At 35.6% G+C, this 22,256-nt stretch overlaps 1 protein-coding gene across 5 annotated transcripts; it reads right to left on the bottom strand.

Annotated features, from left to right (window-relative positions):
* Nucleotides 1-7,824: 7,824 nt before the first annotated feature.
* On the bottom strand, nucleotides 7,825-12,263 carry LOC148920564 (uncharacterized). 5 transcript variants are annotated; one of them, XM_089047604.1, is made up of 10 exons: nucleotides 12,074-12,263; nucleotides 11,387-11,944; nucleotides 10,185-11,306; nucleotides 9,754-10,078; nucleotides 9,410-9,668; nucleotides 9,085-9,301; nucleotides 8,629-8,993; nucleotides 8,361-8,492; nucleotides 8,109-8,171; nucleotides 7,825-7,995 (listed from the first exon to the last, which is right to left on the bottom strand). In XM_089047604.1, exons 1-9 carry the CDS (start codon nucleotides 12,191-12,193, stop codon nucleotides 8,129-8,131), a joined length of 3,141 nt encoding a protein of 1,046 aa, XP_088903730.1. In that variant the 5' UTR covers nucleotides 12,194-12,263; the 3' UTR covers nucleotides 7,825-7,995; nucleotides 8,109-8,128. The 5 variants fall into 5 exon arrangements, with proteins under 5 accessions (XP_088903730.1, XP_088903731.1, XP_088903732.1 ...); XM_089047605.1 differs by having other exon boundaries at nucleotides 7,825-7,992; XM_089047606.1 differs by having other exon boundaries at nucleotides 8,109-8,189; nucleotides 8,361-8,471.
* Between the last annotated feature and the right edge of the window lie 9,993 nt (nucleotides 12,264-22,256).

Below are 22,256 nucleotides of genomic sequence, written 5' to 3'. Positions count from 1 at the left end.
ACTATGGAATCTAGTATTTATAATACTTGCAAGCTATTTCTCCAAATAGAAATTAACATAATTACTTATTATTTTATATTGTTGATCAGTTACTTAATTACTTAATATAATTTATTTCTTTTCTATTTAATCCATTTAATGTTATTGATTATTTTATTATTCATTATAAGTACTTACATTACTAAATTCTCCTTCAAATTGTTGCTTAATTACTTAAATCTCTATAATCATTTTCATTATTTGCTATTTAATTCTTCCTTGGCTAAATTTATTTATGTTCTTAGTTAATTTTCAATCTTCACTATTATTTTTTAAGCATGGTAAAGTGCCTAATTGTCATGAAAAATCAAATTGGTTTACATCTTTAATTATTTTTCAATTTTTGATAAATAATAAATATAAGAACGTGTACCATGTTCAATGAATAATGTGAAATAAATTGTTGCTTAATTACTTAAATTTCTATAATCATTTTCTTTATTTCCTATTTAATTCTTCATTGGATAAATTTATTTATGTTCTTATTTAATTTTCAATCTTCACTATTATTTTTTAAGCATGGTAAAGTGCCTAATTTTCATAACAAATCAAGTTGGTTTACATCCTTAATTATTTTTCAATTTTTGATAAATTAATAGATATAACAACGTGTACCATGTCCAGTGAATAACGTGAAATAAGGTTACTCATGTATCTTATCATGCAATTTATAAAGTGTAAAATATTGTACTAAAAAATGATAAATAAATTACTAAGGGGTGTTTAATTCTCTTTCATTAATTACTTCAGATTTTCTAAGTCATAGAGTTTGTCAGGTCGCAATATAATCAACTTAAATCACACAAACCCACTATGCAATGCATTTTCTTCCAATTTTTTGTGTCAAAATAATAGATGATTGACTAAATAAACTTCTTCTAAAGTTTCATTAAAAATTTCCTTGTATTTATCATAATTTCCGTGGTTTTTATCCAATTTTTATCGATATCGATATTTTTCCGATATTTCCATTGATATTTCCGTGTTTTTGAACCACCGATATTTCCGAAACTATCGATATTTAAGACCTTGAGACTCGGATGCGGGGTAGCGCTATTTATGGCCATGTGCTAATCTTGATTCTCATGAGAGTTCTAGATAATAGCCCAATTCTCACAATCGCGGCCTCACGATGTCTCTCACTTAGGTGAGTTCTCCAAGAGTACATGTGACCTGCACCCTGCGGGAGTTTGCCTGCCTCGAAACTCATTCAGGGATAAAGCCCTTCCTAACGTTCAAGGCGGCTTCTCCGGCACCTCTGGTATGACTTCTCCCTCTCCTCTATTTTATTTTCTCTTTCTACTTTTGATGCCCTTTCTACCCTGAAATTTCTAGTATTAACTAAAACGTCCTTCACTTTCCCCTCTACATCTCATGTCGCCCCTTTCAGCCATTAGATCTCCCTCATCTTTTTTTTCCCTTCATCCCACCACACCTCCATGCATCTATCCTTATTTCTTCTCCTCCCACCAAATCTCACACTCTGAAGTTCTCTTTCCCTAGGATTCACTGGGTCGATTGCTGGTTTGCTGCAATTGCTTCACTTCTACAACCCATTATCATATCTAAGACTCTAATCTGCATTTTGAGCTATGTGGGCTTTGTAACTCAATGGTAAAATGTGGGAACACATATTTCGGGAACCAATAGATGGGCGACACATGGAAAAGGAATATTCCTTAAGTCTATTGATCACACTAATTAAATCATATTTAATTAGGAAAGTTATCTTTGATTTAAGATGAGAATATCTCCCCAAATCAAGGATGAGATTTCCATCAAATCTCCTATTTATAGGTAAGAATAATCCTAACCAAATAAGGATTATTCTTCAAACCCTAGCACACAAGGAGCCTATAGATACATGGCTACACAAGACATTCAAGGTAACTCTTCCTCACCCGAAAAACCCTCTCTTGCCGCCACTCTCTATCCCCTCTCTCCTAAGTACCACCACACATGGCTAAGGCCACAGGCTCTTCCCATGAGAGATAACTTCGTCCATTTTAGCTATGTTGTATCTTTTATCAAAGATCCAATTGAACTAACTTAGGCATCGGAGGGCCTTTGGCCAACACGCTCCGAGTGTGGTCTATTTACTCATATTTATTTTGTAGGAATCGAGAAAGAGAGAGAAGGAAGATCGAAGGTCGAGGAATCAACCCACGAATATTCCCCATGCAGAAATTTGCACAAACATAAATTTTGACCACTACTTGATGATCGCTTGAGTATGATGCATATTGGTCCCTTGTTTGCTCTACATATCTCCTTTTCTTGCTTCCTTTGGACCGTGGTCTTCTTGTGGCGACAACGACATATCTAGCGGAGGTGGCGGCAGCTGCTTCGTTTGTGTGAGGTTTGATTTTAGGGTTTTTGTAATTTGGGCGCTTTTTGTTGTTTTGGGCCTCGTCTATTGGTCTTTTCTTTTGTTATGACTTAGGCCTTGGTTTTCTTTTTCTGACTTATGTATTTGGTCTCTTTTATAACGTCTTTTTTAAATAAATAAAAAATACCACAAGGTGTCCCCACACCCGAAGGGTGGGATTAATCCCAGTTCGGCTTGCCCTGGCCACAAAGTGCTTCCAACGGGTTTCGAACCTCTACCATTGAGGCACCAGATAGCTTGTCAGTTGGAGGTGGCAGTTTGCCAACCACACCACACCTTGTGGTTTGGACTCTCTTGTAACTATATTTGGTAATGAATTATTCATTTCCTTCGACCCAAAAAACCAAAAAGACTACACCTTATCAAATAGTGTAAAAATCAATTTTGATCACTAGGTTAGGGTTTAGGGACGATTTTGGTCAATGTGATTCTAATTTTCTCAATTTCTTCATCACAATCAAGTCCAATGCTTCAATGCTGTTAGTTTCACTAATTAAAAAAATATTAATAGGCTTAAGTGCTACAGTGCCCCCTGAAACATTTGTCAATTCCCACTAAACCCCTTAATGTTAAAGTGACCCACTTTGCCCCCTTGATCGATGTTTTGTGTCTCACTTTGCCCCTCACCGTCAAGTCTGTTAAAAATTCCTTTAAAAATACTAATGTGACACTACTAGGACCCACTATTTTGCTAAACTAAGTGCCATGTGTGAAGAAAAAAAATTAAAAATTGCCTTTAAAAAAATTAATTTAAGTATTAAAAATAAAAATAATACTTTAAAACCAAAAAATCCCCAATCCCTTCCCACTCCTCTCTCTTCCTCTCTTGCAGATCCAAAACACAACCCCCTTCTTAAGCCAAAACCATAGCCCTCATCTCCTAACCCAAATCATCATCACCATTCTCCAACCCTTGGTCGTCTTTGTAGTAACCAAAGCCCCTTCTCCAACCTTGACCCAAACAAAGAAAAAAATCCCAAATTTTGGAAAGAATGAAGCCCAAATGGCCAAAACACTCATCCCTGATGTTGGTGGTGAGCAAAGGAAGCAAACACTAGTCGAAACCCGCAACTCATCAAAGGAATCAAGCTGGCCGTGACCATACCCATCATGGCCAAGGCCTGAATCGGCCACTTCGTTGAGGCCTAAATCCTCGAAGCCGTCAGATTGATTACGTTGACGAGAGTGAGGTCCTGACTCTCACCAACGAAGAGCACCACATTAACAAGCACAATTTCAGGGTGCCGTTCTTCTGCGGGTTTGGATGAGGTTTGCTAATCGGTTTGAGTGATGAAACAATCTTTGTTGTTTGGGAGGAGAAGGAAGGCGGTGTTTGGGTGGGTGGGTTTTAGTTTTTTTACGTGTAAAAAATTAATTAAAGATTATGTTTTTGGGTTGTTGTTTGTTTGTTGGGTTTAGTATTGCTTAATTTAATAAGGAATGAAGTTTATGTTTCTGGTTTGTAGCAGCTGATAAAACAATCTTTGTCTAATTCCTAATTATTAGCATGCTAATCTTGTAATGTTTTGTTCACCTATTTTGATGTAATCATGTGATCGTAGGGTAAAATTCCCCATTAACTTGAAAACCATCGGTGGTCAACAAGTCAATCTTCTTTTCTGTATGAGTGTGCTACTGTTAGCAGTTAAAAACCCTAATAGACTTAAAAATACATAACTTGCGTGCCAAGTTTACTGACTCTAAACAAATGATTGTGAATTTGGGTGAGGAATATCTCCCAAGTAAGTTATTGTCCTACCTCAGTCTGGTGAGGACTTCACAATTTTCCACAATAAAGATTGGGAGTTCTGACTAGAATAAGTATTAAAAGAAATCAAGCTTTTTTTAGCATAACTGCCTATTACACAACTTAAAAGAGAACTGCCATGTCCGAAAAGGATCACAGAACGTTGGGCTTCGATTTCTGTTTGGGTAGCTACCTTTGAGTCAGGTTGTATTGGATATGTCTATGCTTGATTCGAACGTCAGCACCTTCAACTAATGGGTTTCAACTGGAAATCGATGCAAATGTTTGAGATTGGCAGAGCTTTAATCTGTTTAAGCCATGGAGAGCCTTTTTGGATGGGCGAATTGAGGCCTTTTCACCGGGACAGCGTTGGAAGTGATGGATTCATGATTGCTGAACTGGAGCTGCACTATAGTACATGTTCTGCTTGATCAAGGTGTCTCTATAAATTTGTTGAGGTTTTCATATTGTGAAAAACCCGGATCTTGCTTGATTTGGTCTATGCTTGACCAAATTTGTAACGAGAGAAGTCTCGTTTCCTTTGTGAATTGTTTTTTTTTAATTGAAATGAGGTCAGAAACCTGAGTTTTGGCTTGATTACTTCAGAGTCTGAAGACTTTTGAGATTTGAATGACCTTGATCTTTTGAATTTGTCAATATAACTTGAGAGTTTTTGTCTTGATTGATTTTTTGTTGTCCTCCAACTTGTTCACCTCCTCTCATATTTATAGAGAACTCTAAATGAGGGTTTTTATTATTTGGTGGGAAGATCTTTTAAAAGGATTTTCCTTTTCTAATGCCACAAAAAGGGGAAGTTATTATTCTGGCAAAGAAGAACCATCAACAATCAACTTCTATGATGGTCTGTTTGCTTTTTCTGGCCAAAAACTCTCCTGTCTCTTGTTTGTTTTTCTTTAAAAAAACACATCATGTTCTAATGTAGAGCCCTCTATGAGTATGGAGAGGAAACTTGGCTGCCCCTTTTTTTTGGCTTTTTTAGATGTTTATGGAGAGTGTTCTTTTGGTTAACCAGTTTTCATTAACTCCCCATCACTTCCTTTGCTTCAATTGAAAACTTTGACTTTCAAAGTCACATGGGCCTTCTTCTGAGAAAAAGATCTTCCAAAATATCTATTGATTTGAATTGAGATCAACGGTGATGATCAAATTTCTTGGGCTTTTGAAGACATTTGAAACTGGGCATAATCTTAAATTCAATTAGCAACTGTCTTGCCTAGATTAAATCACCATTAAATGGTAATTAATCTTTAATTCATGAATTTAATCCTAGCTAATTAGTCTACAAGTGTAACAACCTAATCCTCAATTAATTCTTAATTATTATTTTATTCAAGGAAAGGACTAGTATACCCTCGGAATATTTTATATGGTTTAAAAGTTGACTTTATGACTGGGAAGGAATTTGGGAATTTCAATTGTATCGTTGCGTAGAGCACATTGATACGAGTTCGTAGACATGCGGCACGCCCGATTCCGAGTTGTAACAAAGGAGAAAAGGTCTAGAAACAAAAGGACGTAATGGGAATTTTAAAATTAGTTATCTTGTAGCAACAATGCCGCTACAAAGTGCTACAATACTCGTGTTCTATTTATTTTCTTCTCCCTATGTTTCGTGGGCAGCACCTCCTCTTCCTCCTGTTACTATTCATCAGCTTGGTTTTTGGGGCACCACCGTCGCATCCGCCACCATTTGGGGTGCACCAGTCCCAAACGAACCGCCCGACGCCCTCCTCATATCCTACCCTTCCTCTGCCAAGTTAACGACTTGCGAAAAATGGCCAAAACAGCATTTGTCAAAACTTTCCACCGTTCGTTCTCTCACCTCCGACTGCCAAATTGGATGAATAAGGTATGGATTTCTAGCTATTTTCCGTGCTCTAGCTGATGGTTGGGTAGGATCAAAGAAATTTCTAGGTTTGACAGGTTGATTTTCGAGTTAGGGTTTGGCCAATTTTGGGATCGCTATTCTAGCTACTTCCGACCAGTTTTTGGGGTAGGTCCAAGAACAAAAGTGGTTCCAAACAGGGTGTTACACCTAGAGTAGGAGTTTAGGCCAGCGGTTTAGAGTTTTTCCGGCCTCTGAAAATTGATCAAGCCACCCACGCGTTGCCGGCGCGTGGGCAGCAGGATGGGGACCATATTCAGTCCTAGAATAATCCCTTGGTCCTCACAAGCAAGTGGGTACTCGCGATTCCATTTCGGGTAACGTTTGAGCCCCGAGCGGATCTCGCCTAGTGTGTGATTTCCGGGTTCAACATGTTTGAGCTGTTGAATCACAGTCATTTATAGATACATTGATCTAGATAATGCCAGGATCGTATAAGATTCGACAGATTGTAAAACGGAGTCCCAGACACTCCAGAAATGCCAACCCTAGGGCTAGGTTTATAGTAAACGAGTCCTGACCGAAATGAGTTATCTAAATCATGTTAAGGGATGAATAGATAGTTTTTTCTAGGTTGTGGCCCGAATAGAAGTGGTATCTCCGAGGCCTGCGAGGATTGCGGCTCGGCCTATGAGAGGGTATTAGCAGTATTAATGGAGTTGACGGATCAAGATTAGAGGTACACCTAGGTTGAGAGGATTTCAGTCTAAGACATTCTTACACCAAGATAAGGGAGTTCAGTGTAGGGCATACTTATATTCAGTGTGTGACTGATATGAGTAGAGGAAAGAACTACATGTGGCTTGATTCCTCAGAAGGGTACGTAGGCAGCCTAAGGTTACAAGGTGCAACCACAAGTTGGAGTCTTTGGGTTTGGTATAAAAAGGTTTTTTTGGTCATTTGTGCCCAGCACCCGCCAGGTTTCGGACACACAAAGGGTTCGGCTCGGATTCCAAAGTGGAATTTGGGTCGGGTCCTTTCAACAAGGGTCTGGGCCTTCAAAACCATCTGGGCTGATCTATGTCTTTTAAAACAAAGCCCAAAACTCCTGCTTCTGATATGGGCCAATGTCAATTGGGATGACGTGTGGAATTTTAGGCCCAAACATGTTTATATCATTATATGTGCATTATGCGAATCATTTAACTGGTTTTGGTTCCAAGTTGCCTGGATTTCGATTGGTGTTTGCTTCCTTTGGGTCTGCAAGAAAGGAAGAGAGAGGAGTGGGAAGGGATAATGGGGTGAAGGATGTTTCGATTGGTGAATTGGGGATGTTTTGGTTTTAAAGTATTATTTTTATTATTAATAGTTACATTAAGTTTTTTAAAAGACAATTTTTAATTTTTAATTTTTTTTCTTCACACATGGCACTTAGTTTAGCAAAATAGTGGGTCCTATTGGTGCCACGTCAGCATTTTTCATCGAATTTTTAACAGACTTGACGGTGAGGGGCAAAGTGAAACACAAAACATCGGTCAAGGGGGCAAAATGAGTCACTTTAACTTTCAGGGAGTTTAGTGGGAATTGACCAATGTTTCAGGGGGCATTGTAGCACTTAAGCCAATATTAATATTAAATTTAAAATAATTAACTTAAATGTAAAATTTAATATTTAAAATAAACTTTTAAATAGGACTTCACAAGAATAACAGAGGACCCATGAATCATGAACAGCCACAATCAAGAAAAAAAAAAAACTTTCAAGTTTCAACCAAACCAAAAGAAAAAAAAACAACGCCAATAGAAGCTATCAAGTAATAAAAATGGTTCATATATTTCGATAATTGTTTCACTGAATTGCCGCATCAAGAAATTAAAGACCAACAGAAACATGCTTCTTCTACATCCGGTAAATTGGCAATGGCTACAACTTGCCAACATACAGCTAAAACACCTTGCCTCCTGCTGATGCTGCTGCACACAGTGTATTTTAAAGTTCAAAATTGTTAGCATTTACCAAAGTCTGTTTTATGAAAAGATTTCTCAAATGTAATGTTCTAAAAAGAAGAACATATAGGAAATTGTACCATTATATAAGCAACATTAACTACCATCTTGGCCTCGATCTGGTGCCCTTGGTTCCACCCATTCTGGACATAAAATTATTTCTGATAATAATAATTAATACGAAATAATTAGTACTTAAATTAAAGCAATCCATGAACACAAATTAGAGAAATGGTGATTATCACTACATATTTTGTGTTGTAAAAGAGAGGAAGAGAAAGCTGGATATCCCAACAGGCTTAAATGTTTTCGACCGCATGCATGCAACATACCTAAAAGATGAACTTGATGATGGCCTATCTCTCAGACTGAGTGAAGAAAATGGTTTTGAAAGGAACTCTGTTGGATCAGCTTCGTCACAGCTGCTCGAATCTGCTAGCCATCTGTTCGGAACAACAGTGACCCTGATCACCAACGAAGTAATAATGAATTATTTAAGCTAAATCCACTGAAGTTATAGGTATTATGAAACTGTGTTTTTTTGCCAACCTGTGAGGAATAAAAGTTGAAAAAAAGAAGTTCCAAGGACAATTTACATACCCATCAAAACATCTGTGTTTGCAACGGTTCATCTTATCGACGGTATAATTCCCAAAGATAATGTCAAGGCGCTGTGTAAGTTTAGGAATTTCAGAAAGTGGGACAATGTCCCAAAGCTTCATAACCTGGACAAAATCTGAGTTCTGCTTGTGAATTTCTACGCTCCAGATGAGATACAGCAGCTCATTGACTTCATACGTCTCTAGCAATTCAGCAGAAGTCCCACCATGGACTATAATCACTTTATCATTATGAGATTGGCGCCAACCATTAGAAAGTTTTTTTACTAAAGAAATTACGTCCTGTCGAATCTCGGTGTCTTTAATTTCTGCTATTGAATTCCTAAATTCGTTGGCGAACCAAACCTATATCGGAAAAAGACTGATTATTGCTAATGAACACATAAGCAAATACTATGATGACTACAAAAAGGGAAAACCAGAAGTAGCAGCATACCTTCCATTTTGCATTTTTGAACAGCAGAGAATCAGCATCAAGCAGAGTATGTAGTTGGTTATGCTCTAGAAGGGCTGCTGCAATAGCCTGAGCTAAGTTATTGTCCTCATCAACATTATAGAAACAACTGCGTTTCTTCGTATCAAGAATTAGATTCTTCCAAATTGAGTTACTGTTAGTCAATGTCGCTTCGTTCCCCAATATCCAAAGGCAATGCCTACACCAACAAAATCACAAAAAATTAACTTCATCAAAACTACAAATAATTCAGACAAAACATCTAATCTACAACATGAGCAAGCTAAGATGTAACATGCAGTAATACCTGGCACGAGTTAGAACCACATTTGCTCGCTGACGATTGGAGAGGAAACCTACAGATCCATTCCCATTACATCTGACAGTGGAGATAATTATCACATCCTCTTCACCACCTTGGAATCCATCAACAGATCGCACACTTACAGAGAAATCTGTGCCAGAAACTTCACTGTAGTTTCTGACTCTCAATTGAATTGCATTAACTTGAGCCTTGTAAGGTGATATTACCCCAACACTAACCTTCTTCTCTGTTCGAGTAAATTCTGTGGCGAAGAAGGAAAAGTTAAGAAAACTACAGCATATTCTTACAACAACTAAGAACATCAACTAGCTTAGGACAGTAATTACCTTTGTAAAGGCATGAAACTATCTCATATACAACAGCAACCTCAACCATGTTTTTCAGACTATGCCCGCGATCAAATTCTTCTTTTCCATTGGCTACATTTATAAAGGAGTATGGCCCGTACATTCTGCCCTCAATGAAGGACTTCTCATAGCTTACTTCACTGACATTTGGACCATCTAATATCTGATTGTTGTAGAACTCCTGTTTTGGAAACCTGCTGATCGATGGATGCATCCTATACTGGACATTAAGAAGGAGCTTCTCGTGGCCTAACAGTACAAGTCTTTCGAACAAACTTCTTCCAAATTCAGCATTCTCGGAGAGCTAACAAGTTCATTTGCTAAGATGTTAATATATTTATGTGTGTGTGCGTGTGTATAAGCTTCTCATTATTTAAAAAACTAAAGAAAACAAAGGGTAAAAAGAAAACCTTGCTTTTAACCATAGCAGGGAGTTGCATCTCATCTCCTATGAGAATAGCATGGCGAAGACCAGGTAGTTGTAAAGGAATTGCTGATTCACATTCTTTCAGCTGAGCTGCTTCATCAATCACTAACATTTCCAGAGGTGCCATTCCTTCAGTGTGCAATTTTGCAGAGCTTGACGCAGTACAAAATATTAAACAAGCATTTGCCAAGCACAAATTTCTTATTGTTTGTCCATCATTTGAATTTGGAACAGAAAATTCACGAAGCGACTTAAGAATTTGTGTGCAATCTTTTTGAAGTGATTGTAACCTTTCATTAGCAACACCGTCCCGATGCAATATAGATTTAATCAACTTAAGCAAATCCGAAACTCTAATCATATCCTTCACCACCTCAAGTGAAATGCAAGATGTTGGCAAGTGGGTGTACAAGTTTACCATACAAGTTTTCAGATGCTCACTAAAGTAATCAAAATTTTTCTTCACAAACTCCTCAAACGTCAAAAGATCACTCTCATCATCACTTGTTGAGCTGCTATTATCAGTTTCTTCATCGTGCTCGTCATTCTTTTTGTGCTGTTCCCTCTTTTCCTTTAAATACAAGGAATAGAGTTGCTCTGGATCCTCAAGTAAACCTATCATGGATTCTAAACAATGTTTCCAACCAGACAAAGGGGCAAGACACTTGGACAGAATACTAATACGACTATCAAGAAATACCTCAAAAAGGTCATTATAATTATCGATCTTCATCCGCTCCACATTCCCAAATAGAATTATATCTCCTAGTCCATACTTTCCATATTCAGGAGTCTGATTAACCAACCTCAAGAGTCGTGCCGTAACTTCTAACACGGCAATATTGGTTGGCGCACATGTTAGTGTTCTGCACTTCAACTTAAAGAGGACAAAGAGTGTCGTACCGACTGTCTTGGTCTTTCCAGTTCCAGGAGGACCCCATATTAGTTTTACAGCATTATGGTGATGACACTTACTCAAACTGATACAGTTTAAAACTGCAGCCTTTTGGGAATCATTTAGATCAGAGCACACTGTGGGCCATTTTGTAGAAAGGTCAGGGGAGCACATGTCTTCGGAAAAACAGATTGCGCAAGAATTCTCCCCCTGTAAGAAACAAACATGAAATGGATTAGTGAGGGATAACTATTTGCTTTGAGTTTAAGGATAAGAGTACAGAAAAATACATCTGATGAATTGGGTTGCACTTGCAGCACATTCTTAATGATATTGGTGTTTGTCTTTTCTGAGTTCAACGCTTTCCATACACGAACATTTGTGGTCATGTTCGTCAGATAGACAGCAAACAGTGTTTCTTTCCTGCTCTTTATTTTTTTGTATCCTTCCCCACTGATAGGCTTTGATGAGAGTATCTGGAGATTGTCTGAGCTTTCATCTTTCGATCCGAGAACATATGCAATAAGATAGAAATTTGGAGGCCTGTTCAAATCATCAATGCATTTTGGTCTAATATTTGTCAAGGCAAAGATATCTCCAACCGCTGGCTCATATTTTCCTGCACTGCTTTCTGTCGCAATCATCTTCCCAACTGTAATTTCATAAAACAAGTCTTTGGGAGGCCTATAATGCTTAGAAGTTTCAACAGTCAGAATCTCACAAATAGGTGCCTGCGAAATTGCCGTAACGTTTGAGAGTAAATCAGCATGTGTTTCCTCAATAAGTGAAGGAATGAATGACTTCATGTAACTCGCCACTGTCGAAAATGTCTCTGGAATTTTGGTCACCTGCAAAAGTGAATAATGTGAAATTTATATAACTCAAAACAAAAAGAAATTTAACAAATGAGTTGAAAGGAAAGTTGAGAACAATAGCTAGATATGCATAATGAGGAGATAAATAACTGGAAACAAAACCTGGTGTTTGTAAAGATCTCTGAAGAGAACATTCCTAAGAGACCAAGAGAAGACCAAGTCGATTAAGCTTCTACCTGCAATTTCAAAAGGCTTCTTCACCTCATTGTCCTCATGATCCATAATTATTACTACTAACTCAACTGAAAATTCCCCAACTTCTGATATATAAAATGCTGTGGCTTCTGTGGATATATATCACTCTCTCTTTTATATTCAACTCCACTTGCTTAGCACTGAAGCAAGAGGAGGATTCAAGTTTACAATCAACAGTAAAAGATGGTGGCCAGCAATATGTACTTAAAGTGAGTTTATCAGCAGAAAAAGGACTTGGAAAGAAAGAAAATAAAGGCTGCTACCTCTAGGCGAAGTTAATAATTACTTGGCTCTGAAACAATTTTTTGTTGCTAAACAAGCAATAGGATTGAATGGCACGGCGCCTTATAATAATTACTTAGCTCTTCGATTTCCTGTCCAAGTTGTAGAACTGAAAAATTAATACACATAAAAACGAAGGGACATTTTTTTACTTTCGAAAATAAGCGACAGTATATTATTAATGAACAAACAAAAGTACAAAGCAACTATGTGCCGAATAAGAGTAAATCTTCTCAAGTGATCAAATACAACAACATGTTGGATTGATCTTGAGAGAATCACGCAAAACTCAAATAATGACTAAATCCCCAATTCAGCAACTAGAAACACAACCCAAAAAAGGGACGTTTTTATTAAATAGGAAGATTATACGTCTTTTTCTTTGAAAATCAAAATATCCCTCAGGAAAAGTAGTAGGAAGAAAATGAAAGTCAAAGATATAATAAAGACGTGTTGAGTTAATAATTATTACAAGACTTGAAAAGACCAAAAGACAATTACAAGATATAAAACGAGACAGACAGCTTCATATTCATGTCGCCGCCTGTATTGGTAAGACCAACAGACGTCTTTGGCCGTAATTTCACTTTTCACACTAATTTTTAAAATAATAAGTAAATAAATAAGAAGGTAGTTAAACTAGAAAATGATCGGCTGCGACGGGCCATTTAAGGCTTTGTTGATATCAAATTTTCCTAGCTGGTGCGTATCAAAATGATGATTTTTGAAAATCTGGACGAGTTATATCACGTGGCTATACTATTGTACTCTACAATAATTTTTCGAGCCATTGAGTTGAGGATTGAGCTATATATTCGATTAATCGAAGTGGTCGGTTTCTATCAATTATGGTTCGATTTCAGTTTTCAAAATAACCAAACCAAGGCCTATGGTTAGGTGTTCAAGTTGAACCCAAAATCGAACCAACCCAGACCGAGTCCACTCCTAATTAATTGTACAGAATTAAGTTCACTTTCAATTATTCAGTTGCATTAATTAAAGAGTGATGCTACTTCCCCACTTACATTTGATTGGTAATTGGAAATTGACAATGACATTTGAATCTTTTTACCAAAAAAAATCTATCGCAAATCGTTCTCTCTTTTTTCTTTTTCTTTTTGTCAAACGATGAGAGAATATTATTAAAGACGAATTAGTAAGGTTTACATCATTATTAAGAATATCAAATATCCACTCAGGCCATATTTTATCCGAAATATAGATACTGCCAACTCTAGACACAAAGGCCGCAATTTTATGCGCTGCCTTGTTTCAGTAATGGCTAGTATATATATGAACTATATTGTTTTATTTATTTATTTTTAAAACAGTTAAATAAATAATAAAAAACGGCAAGTTGCTTTGGAAAAAAAAAAAAAAAAAAAAAGGTAACGGCTAGTTTACACTAATTGAATGTAAAAGTAAAAAGTAATGTTGTCCATGTAAGAGAGAGGCTTTAGAGTTATGATGGTGGGCCAACTTATTGAAATGAATTTTTTTTCAGAATTCATTTTATTGACCTTTGAAATGAGCTATTGATTCCTAAAATGAAATATTGATCTCTAAAATGAGTTGAACTTTACCACTACAAGTCAAAGTTCAATTTATTGAAATAAAATTGAAATGACCCTCACTATTGCGGAGGCTCTAAGGATAGAGTCTTATAGACGAGGGGCTTCTAAACTCAAGTTGTAAGATCATTTGATCTTGTACTCAAGGTTTTACTAGTGATGTAAACCTTACTATTTGACTTTAATAATATTCTCTCATTGTTTGGGAAAAAAAATATATATATATATCACTCGTATTAAAAAAACATGGATAGGAGTCTTGTAGACTTATGAGTCAACATGTTGGTTCTTTTACTTTCTTCTTTACTAGTCCCATGGCACATGCTCACGCATGTGCCAATTGGTTTTATTTTTTATTTTTTATTTTATTTTTAGAATTAAGAAAAGATAATATGGGTAGTTATATTCCATAAAAGTAGGACCTATTATATAATTTTATTTTTAATTTTAATTTTTTAAATATGAAAAAATGTGAATTTACCATATTATTCTCATTTAATTAATAATTTCAATTCTTAATGTTTGCATTAACCAAGTGTATTTTCTAGTATTTTGAATGTTTCACCATTCTCTGTCTTTTACTTTATAGTAAATTTGGCTTACACCCTTCAAATTCAATTTGCCGTACCTAAAACCCTTCACTTTTTGTTCTTATAAATAATACCCAATTTGTATAAGTAAAAACTCATGACTAGGATCCAACTCAGCAAGTTACCTAATTAAGCATAAAATCTGATTTATTATACTTTTCAGATTCCAAAAATACCCCCAACTAAGCCATTATTGCATTTTGTATATTAATGTAGAAATCAATATGGAACATTTTTTAATTGGATTGTAGATAATGACAGATGTTGAATTTGGAAAGATCTCCAAATGGTTGTAATGGATGTATGAATTAATTTTGAAACATTTTAAAAAAAATTTAACAATAAATTCAAATTTAGGTAATCGGTTTGTTTAATAAAATGTTTATGTTATTTTCTTTTTATGAATTATACATGACTAATAATCCATTTTATAATTGTTTATGAATAAAACTGTACATACTAATTATGTTGAAAAAATAATGTACCTATTACTTGTTTGTTTTATGAAAAACATAATTTACCTAGTATGAAAAGTGTACATAATTATCTATTCCAAATAATGTACCTATACACATTTACAGGTATATTGTAAAATAATTTACTTGTGGGTAAATAATGTACCTATATTTTATATAAATTATTGTGTACCTATTTTTAATTATGAAAAATATACGCAATTACAAAGTAACTGACTTTGTTTTTTTTTTTTTGGTAAATAATATACCTATATTTTATATGTATATATTTATATTATATTTTTCATAGGTACATTATTGGATATGTAATTTACAGATTTTTTGTTTGTTTGTAATTTTAGGGGGCGAGATGTGAGAGGGAATGACAACTAAAAGAAATGGGGTGATTGATATGCTATTAATATGGAGCATATTAATTACAATTATGACAGTTAATGAAATGTTTGAAATAAATTATAAATAAAATATGAAGTTTAGTGGCAATGATGTAAAAACATAGAAATATTACGACCTCTTATATCCTACTAGTCATTTAAATTTGAAATTGGGTTTTACTCATAGATTTATAGAGTAATGGGTATATGTCTAGGAAATAAAAAATGTAGGGATCTATATTGGACAAGCGCTTTTCTTTATATATATAGATTATTGACAGTCCATGTAATATTGGCGGATTGTGTTTAATGTAGACATCTTGCTGCCAACTGCCCATGTTATGCAGAAGTCACCGGTCTCACACGATGGTTTGACATCAGATTACTCTACGTCACTAGATGCAGTCCTATTTCATTCATTTTCGTTTCCAAAAAAATATATATTTCCAACTCTTTTCTTCTTCTTTTTTCTTAGGTTGAAGTCAATACATGTGTAACACCTGAACTGAAAATTCCACAAATTGAATTAATTTGTTTCTGGGCAGATCCGAGAATCCGAATTGAATACTTGTACAGTAGAGGGACCAATCCAAGGCCAAATCTTTGATATTCTTCTATATGCGTACAATAATATATTACACATAACACATGATGATCATGCAAAGGTTCAAAGCCACCAGCAAGCTTATTTTGCCACACCTTTTCAACACATCAACCATTTTCAAAAAGGCCTTGTCTTCGAACCCTTTCACCCCCGTTCACCGTCCTCCTGGCTTGGCTTTGATACAAAATGAGCAGCTTGTACAAAAATTCTCACCTTGTAAGAAACAAATACAAAATGGATTAGTGAGGTATGTGAAAAATTGTCACATAATAGCTTGACAGGTAAAACAAACATAACTGGATTATTGAGGGATAGATTATTATCCAATCAAAGAAGATTTTTATTAAAAATATGAGAAAAATATTTAGTCAGTTTCCAATTTTTATTTCGTTGTTTTCGCCTTTCTTGTTATTGCACTATTGAGTGCACACCTTATTGTTATCACATAACTGTTAAGGCTTGTTTGATAAGGAGGACTAGACTAGCAATGCTTATTTTATATGTGCATTCAAGGCATAATATAGATATGTTGCTTAATCAAATTTTTTCTTCACAAACTCCTCAAACGTCAAAAGATCACTCTCATCATCACTTGTTGAGCTGAAATTGTGCCCGCCACTTTTCGTTAATTATAAAGGTGAAATTGTCATTTTTCAAGGTACAATACTAAAAATAATAAAGAAAATGTAAAAAAAAACAAAATAATAATAATTTTAAAAAACAAAAAAAAACAAAAAATAGCTTCGACGAACCAAGAAAGAAGAAGAAACAAGAGAACCATACAATTTGATGGCAGTGAATGTCATGGCCCGAATTTTCAACAATAGATAACACGCTAAGTTATTACAAACAAACTGATCTGGGATGTGAAGCTCGAAACCTTCAACAAATGTACAAGGATTTTTTTTTTTTTTTCATAATATAATACCACATGTTCCAAACCACAATGTCAATACTTACATAATCATCCGAGTCAAATATTACATTATGACATATATAATAGATTGAACATTGAACATATTACATATTCTGCTCCTCAAAGCTTATTACACACAGCGGAAATCTAAACACACCAACAGTGTCAAACCAAACTATGTACACTGCAAGTACACCTTTTGCTTTTTGCTCCTTACAAAGTCATGAGTTCCTATTCCTTGCAGGATTAGCCCCTACACCGTCGAATAGCATACCGGGTTCACCAAAGAACTAACCCGATAATTTTTTTAAAGCTCGTATGAGTAAACCACAACCAATAGTATAAATATGTCAATTACACATAATATACAACACACATGCACTTCCATTAGCATACATCAATCCTTGTATAACCAAGGTAATCATAATCAATAATTTCATCTCAATCACAATTCTTCTTATTTATAAAAACTATTTGGTCCTCAGCTGACCCAAAACCTGTTTCAAATCCATTAGAAACAGAACCCATAAATGTCACTCTTGGACAACGGATGTGAGAATGCACTCAACTCTCTCAACACACAAACATTAAAGTCCATACACAATAGTGCATGTTCACAAATTTGCGCGCGAAACCAAGTAGCTATGTGTTACCCTCATGAACATCCGCTCTGGCGACAATTAGAGCTCTAACTGTTTTGGGGCCTTTCACCCTAGGGCTGCAATCCCTAATTACTTTCCACGGTCAACCACCTAAAGGTTATCTTCCAATTGAAGGAATTAGTGCATTCACATCTATACTTCAAATCAATATGCCTTTCCACATCAAATATTGTTTTCTATATCAAACACATCCATCACAACAATATATATATATATATGTGTGTATTTACGTGGTCATTCATTCATGAACACCACCATACAATCGCAACATATATGGTCATTCCCAAGGATACCATCCACTTTGCAAAAACTAGAAAACTCATTTAAAATCAACACATTTAAATTATTTTAAACTCACACAAAAACTATTTCTCAAAATCCACAACAGCATGTTTATTATATCCATTAACATTATCATAATCACATTATATTAAGGGAGTTTCACTAAAACACCCAAAATGGGGGCTGAAATTATAAAAAAACCCAACACCCAAAACACTTTATAAACACACCCAAAACCCATCATTACACACACTCAAAACCCATTTATAAACACACCCAAAAAATATACAATTGTTGATTTTGAGGTTGATTTTGGGTGTGTTTCTATGTTTAAATAGTGCTTGGGTTTTTTTATAAATACATGTATAGGATTGGGTTTATTTATAAATTTGTATTATATTAAATATAATAATTTGTGATTTTACTCACAATCCAGAGGTTTTACTCACATCTCGCCCAAGCTGCGTCTTCAACAACTCAATGAATCTGCAATCTTAAACCTCAATGAGCACTCTGTTGGAAACAATCAGTAAGTTGAATAATATAACAGACTATATATATATATATGTATATAAGGCTTTTGAATGAGATTGTTGAAAACAATCAGTAAGTTGAATAATATAACAGACTATATATATGTATATAAGGCTTTTAAATGAATCAATATATAACAACAGAAAATTACATATACAAGAGTCTGTATTTAAACCAGAAACACTAACTTGCAAAGATGATAGAGGCTAGCAGATTTGCTATGTCCTTAGACAGTATTTCACCCCCACTCCTATGCTTGTGGTTCTGCAGACGACTGTCCACCAAGATACAACTATCAAAACCAAAATTCTAGCACTTGAATTTTGGTATCTGGCGAACTACAGTATGGATACTCTCAATGGTTTTTTAGTGTTGTGTGAGATGTTTGGGTTTCAAAAGTCGGTTTTCTACTCTGTACGTTTGGCTATTTAAATAAGCCTAAGACACCCCTTGGACATATCTGTTTGAACATATATGTCTGAACTTTGAATTTCAAACTAACAGCAGTTATCTGAAGTTATCAAACTTAAATATATAAATATATATATTTAATTTAAATAAGGCCAACAAGTCCAAAGCCCACTTTAGAAAAACCCAATTGTGTTTATTATAGTGAAAGATCCCTACTCTCATAAAGAGTGTAGGAAACTCTTTTTCCACTCAAACTCTAACACACTCTAGCCCCACAATCTTCAATGAGCAATTCAAACTCCAACCATACCTAAGCAAAGTACGTAACTCAGCTTAGCACAAAACTCCAACATCCAATAATGATTGAGCTCTCAATTTATCTTAACTAATCGTGCACTTGCATGCAAAGTGAGACAAACATCACTCGGGACGCGCCTAGAAACCCGATCATCAATTTGTCGGTACCTACAGACTCCTAACAACACTAGCTACAACATATATTAAGTTGGACATGATCCAACGGTCCAATCATCTTCGATCAATGGTTTAGATTTGTGAGCTCCGATCCTCGATCAAACGACTGAATCTCAACACTTCGAGGACACCACCGTGCTCACCACCTCACGTACTACAACTTGTCTCAAAGGTTACGACTTAGAACCCCCACCACGCTCTGCCAAGAGCCACCATGGAGGTACTATAACGACAACGGACCAACCCTAGAATTGCGGGTCAAGACTTATACCAAAATGTTCATAAAACTGAGTAGAGCAACTTTAATTCTTACCTCAAGTTCCGATTCGAATCGAAAGTGGCTCAAACCGACAGTTGAAGTCGTTGACTTCACTAGTCACGAGACAACTTCAGAGCGTCGCCATGCCTTCGCTGCTGCTCGGATCACTCCGATTCTTGTTGGTTATGCTCACAGGATAGTCAGCTTTTGATCTACATGGGTGGTGTTGATCTACATGGGTGGTGTTGATCACCTCCCCCGGATGCTGTCGTCGGAAATCACCCCTCCGATGAACTCTCTAACCTCCTGGGGCTCACTTAATTCCATTATTTCCAAACCAAACCAACTTCATAAAATACCCGACATTACTATTTACTTTGTATGATTTTTGAAACATTAATAACAACAAAATCCCAATTTTGTGGTTATTACAGTGAAACTAACAAGACTAAAAAAATCGCAGCTTCCATTTTCACCAATCCAACATTGTCTACATAAGTCCACTCATTTGAAACAAATAAACATAAGTCCACTCATTTGAAACAAATAAACAAACCCCATTTCCCACCTATATCAAACATTTTGACTTCTCATTTTCTCTTCGCTTTCGTTATATCCCCTGACATGCTCCTCCTTTTTCTTTGCTTTTCGCTCTGAACCTTGAATCTTCCCAACCTGCCATGATTGACCTTCTTAATCATCCTCTACAATCCACATTTTCTTTTTTCTTTTTTCCTTTTTTCTGGTCTGAACCTTCAGTCTTCCGCTCCCTTTTTAATTTTAATTCACAAGGCTCACTTCCAAATTACAAGGCTCAAATAATTGAGAATGTGGAGACAACCACGAAAATGAAACCAAGCCAAACTTGAATCATTACATGAGGAAGAGAGCTATGGTTTTGGTCCTAATTTGGTTATGGCCTAAAATGTGACTAATTGAGTCTATAATACATTGGGCCTAATGTTTATATAATTCGAAACCCAAATGCTCAAGTGGTAAAATGAGGGGAGAATGAGAGAATTTAAATTAGTCCAAGTGTTAGCTTCCGTTTTGGCTCCTTTACTATACTGTAATTATCAATTTGCTCTAGATCTTTTTTTCACTTAAATTAAGGACTTAAACTATATAAAATAGGTCAATTTGGGATTCACCATCAAGTTTTTAGATGTCCATCTAAATTTGAGTCAATATTAAGAGCAAATTTGTAATTTCAAAGGAAAAAAACAAAGCCTTAATTATTAATCGACTTTTGAGAGAGCTTTAGAGAGAGACTCTAAAATTTCTCTCTTCTCCACCGCCCTTTTTTGAGCAACTGGTGACTCTCTCACTGACCTTCGGGGCAGCTTCTCTAGCACCTTTGGTATGACTTCTCCCTCTCCTCTATTTTATTTTGTCTTTCTACTTTCGAATGCCCTTTCTCCCCTGAAATTTATAATATTGGCCAAAACCTCCTTCACTTTTCCCTCTACATCTCATGTTGCTCTCCTTTTCAGCCATTAGATCTCCCTCATCCTTTTTTTCCTTCATCCCACCACACCTCCTTGCATCTATCCTTATCTCTTCCCTATCTCTTCTCCTCCCACCAAATCTTAAACTCTGAAGTTCTCTTTCCCTAGGATTCACTGGGTTGACTACTGGTTTAATGCAACTACTTCACTTCTAGAACCCATATCGTATCTAAGACTTTAATATGCATCTTTGAGCTATGTGGGCTCTGTAACTCAATGGTAAAATGTGGGAACACATGTTTCGACAACCAATAGATGGGTGACACGTGGAAAAGGAATATTGCTTAGGTCAATTAATTACACTAATTAAATCATATTTAATTTGGGAAATTATCTTTGATTTAAAATGAGAATATCCCCCAAATCAAGGATGTGATTTCCATCAAATCTTAATTCCAATATCCTATTTATGGGTAAGAATGATCTTAACTAAATAAGGATTATTCTTCAAACCATAGCACACAAGGAGCTTATAAATACATGGCTACACAAGACATTCAAGGTAACTCTTTCTCACCCGAAAAACCCTCTCTTTTCACCTCTCTCTATCCCCTATCTCCCACATGCCTTTGGTCTATTTACTCCTATTTATTTTGTAGGGATCGAGAAAGAGAGGGAAGGAAGATCGAAGGTCGATGAATCAACCCGTGAAATATTCCCCGTGCGGAAATCTGCACAAACATAAATTTTGACCACTACTTGATGGATCAAAATTGTGATTCTAATTTTCTCAATTTTTACACTAACCTAGGTTAGAGTTTAGGCCCCGTGCGGAAATCGTCCCTAAATTTTGACCACAAACGATTTTGGTCATTGTGATTCTAATTTTCTCAATTTTTCTTCATCACAATCAAGTCCAATGCCTCAATCTGTCAGTTTCACTAATTAAAAAAATATTTAATATTAAATTAAAAATAATTAACTTAAATGTAGAATTTAATATTTAAAATAAACGTTTAAATAGGACTTCACAAGAATAACAGAGGACCCGTGAATCATGAACAGCCACAATCAAGAAAAAAAAGGAACTTTCAAGTTTCAACCAAATAAAAAAAAAAACAACGCCAGTAGAAGCTATCAAGTAATAAAAATGGTTCATATATTTCGATAATTGTTTCACTGAATTACCGCATCAATAAATTAAAGA

Source organism: Prunus mume, linkage group LG2, assembly GCF_029339155.1.
Source record: "Prunus mume cultivar Tortuosa linkage group LG2, ASM2933915v1, whole genome shotgun sequence".
NCBI lineage: Eukaryota > Viridiplantae > Streptophyta > Magnoliopsida > Rosales > Rosaceae > Prunus > Prunus mume.
This window is presented reverse-complemented; position numbering and strand designations above follow the sequence as displayed.

Bases quoted from the DNA above. Each gene is read 5' to 3' on its own strand.
- LOC148920564 (XM_089047602.1), bottom strand. From the start codon at position 12,193: ATGGATCATGAGGACAATGAGGTGAAGAAGCCTTTTGAAATTGCAGGT. The intron at 9,302-9,409 runs GTATTACTGCAT...TTGTTGGTGTAG, and splicing joins GTGGTTCTAACTCGTGCCAG to GCATTGCCTTTGGATATTGG. The intron at 8,994-9,084 runs GTATGCTGCTAC...TTTCCGATATAG, and splicing joins TCAAAAATGCAAAATGGAAG to GTTTGGTTCGCCAACGAATT.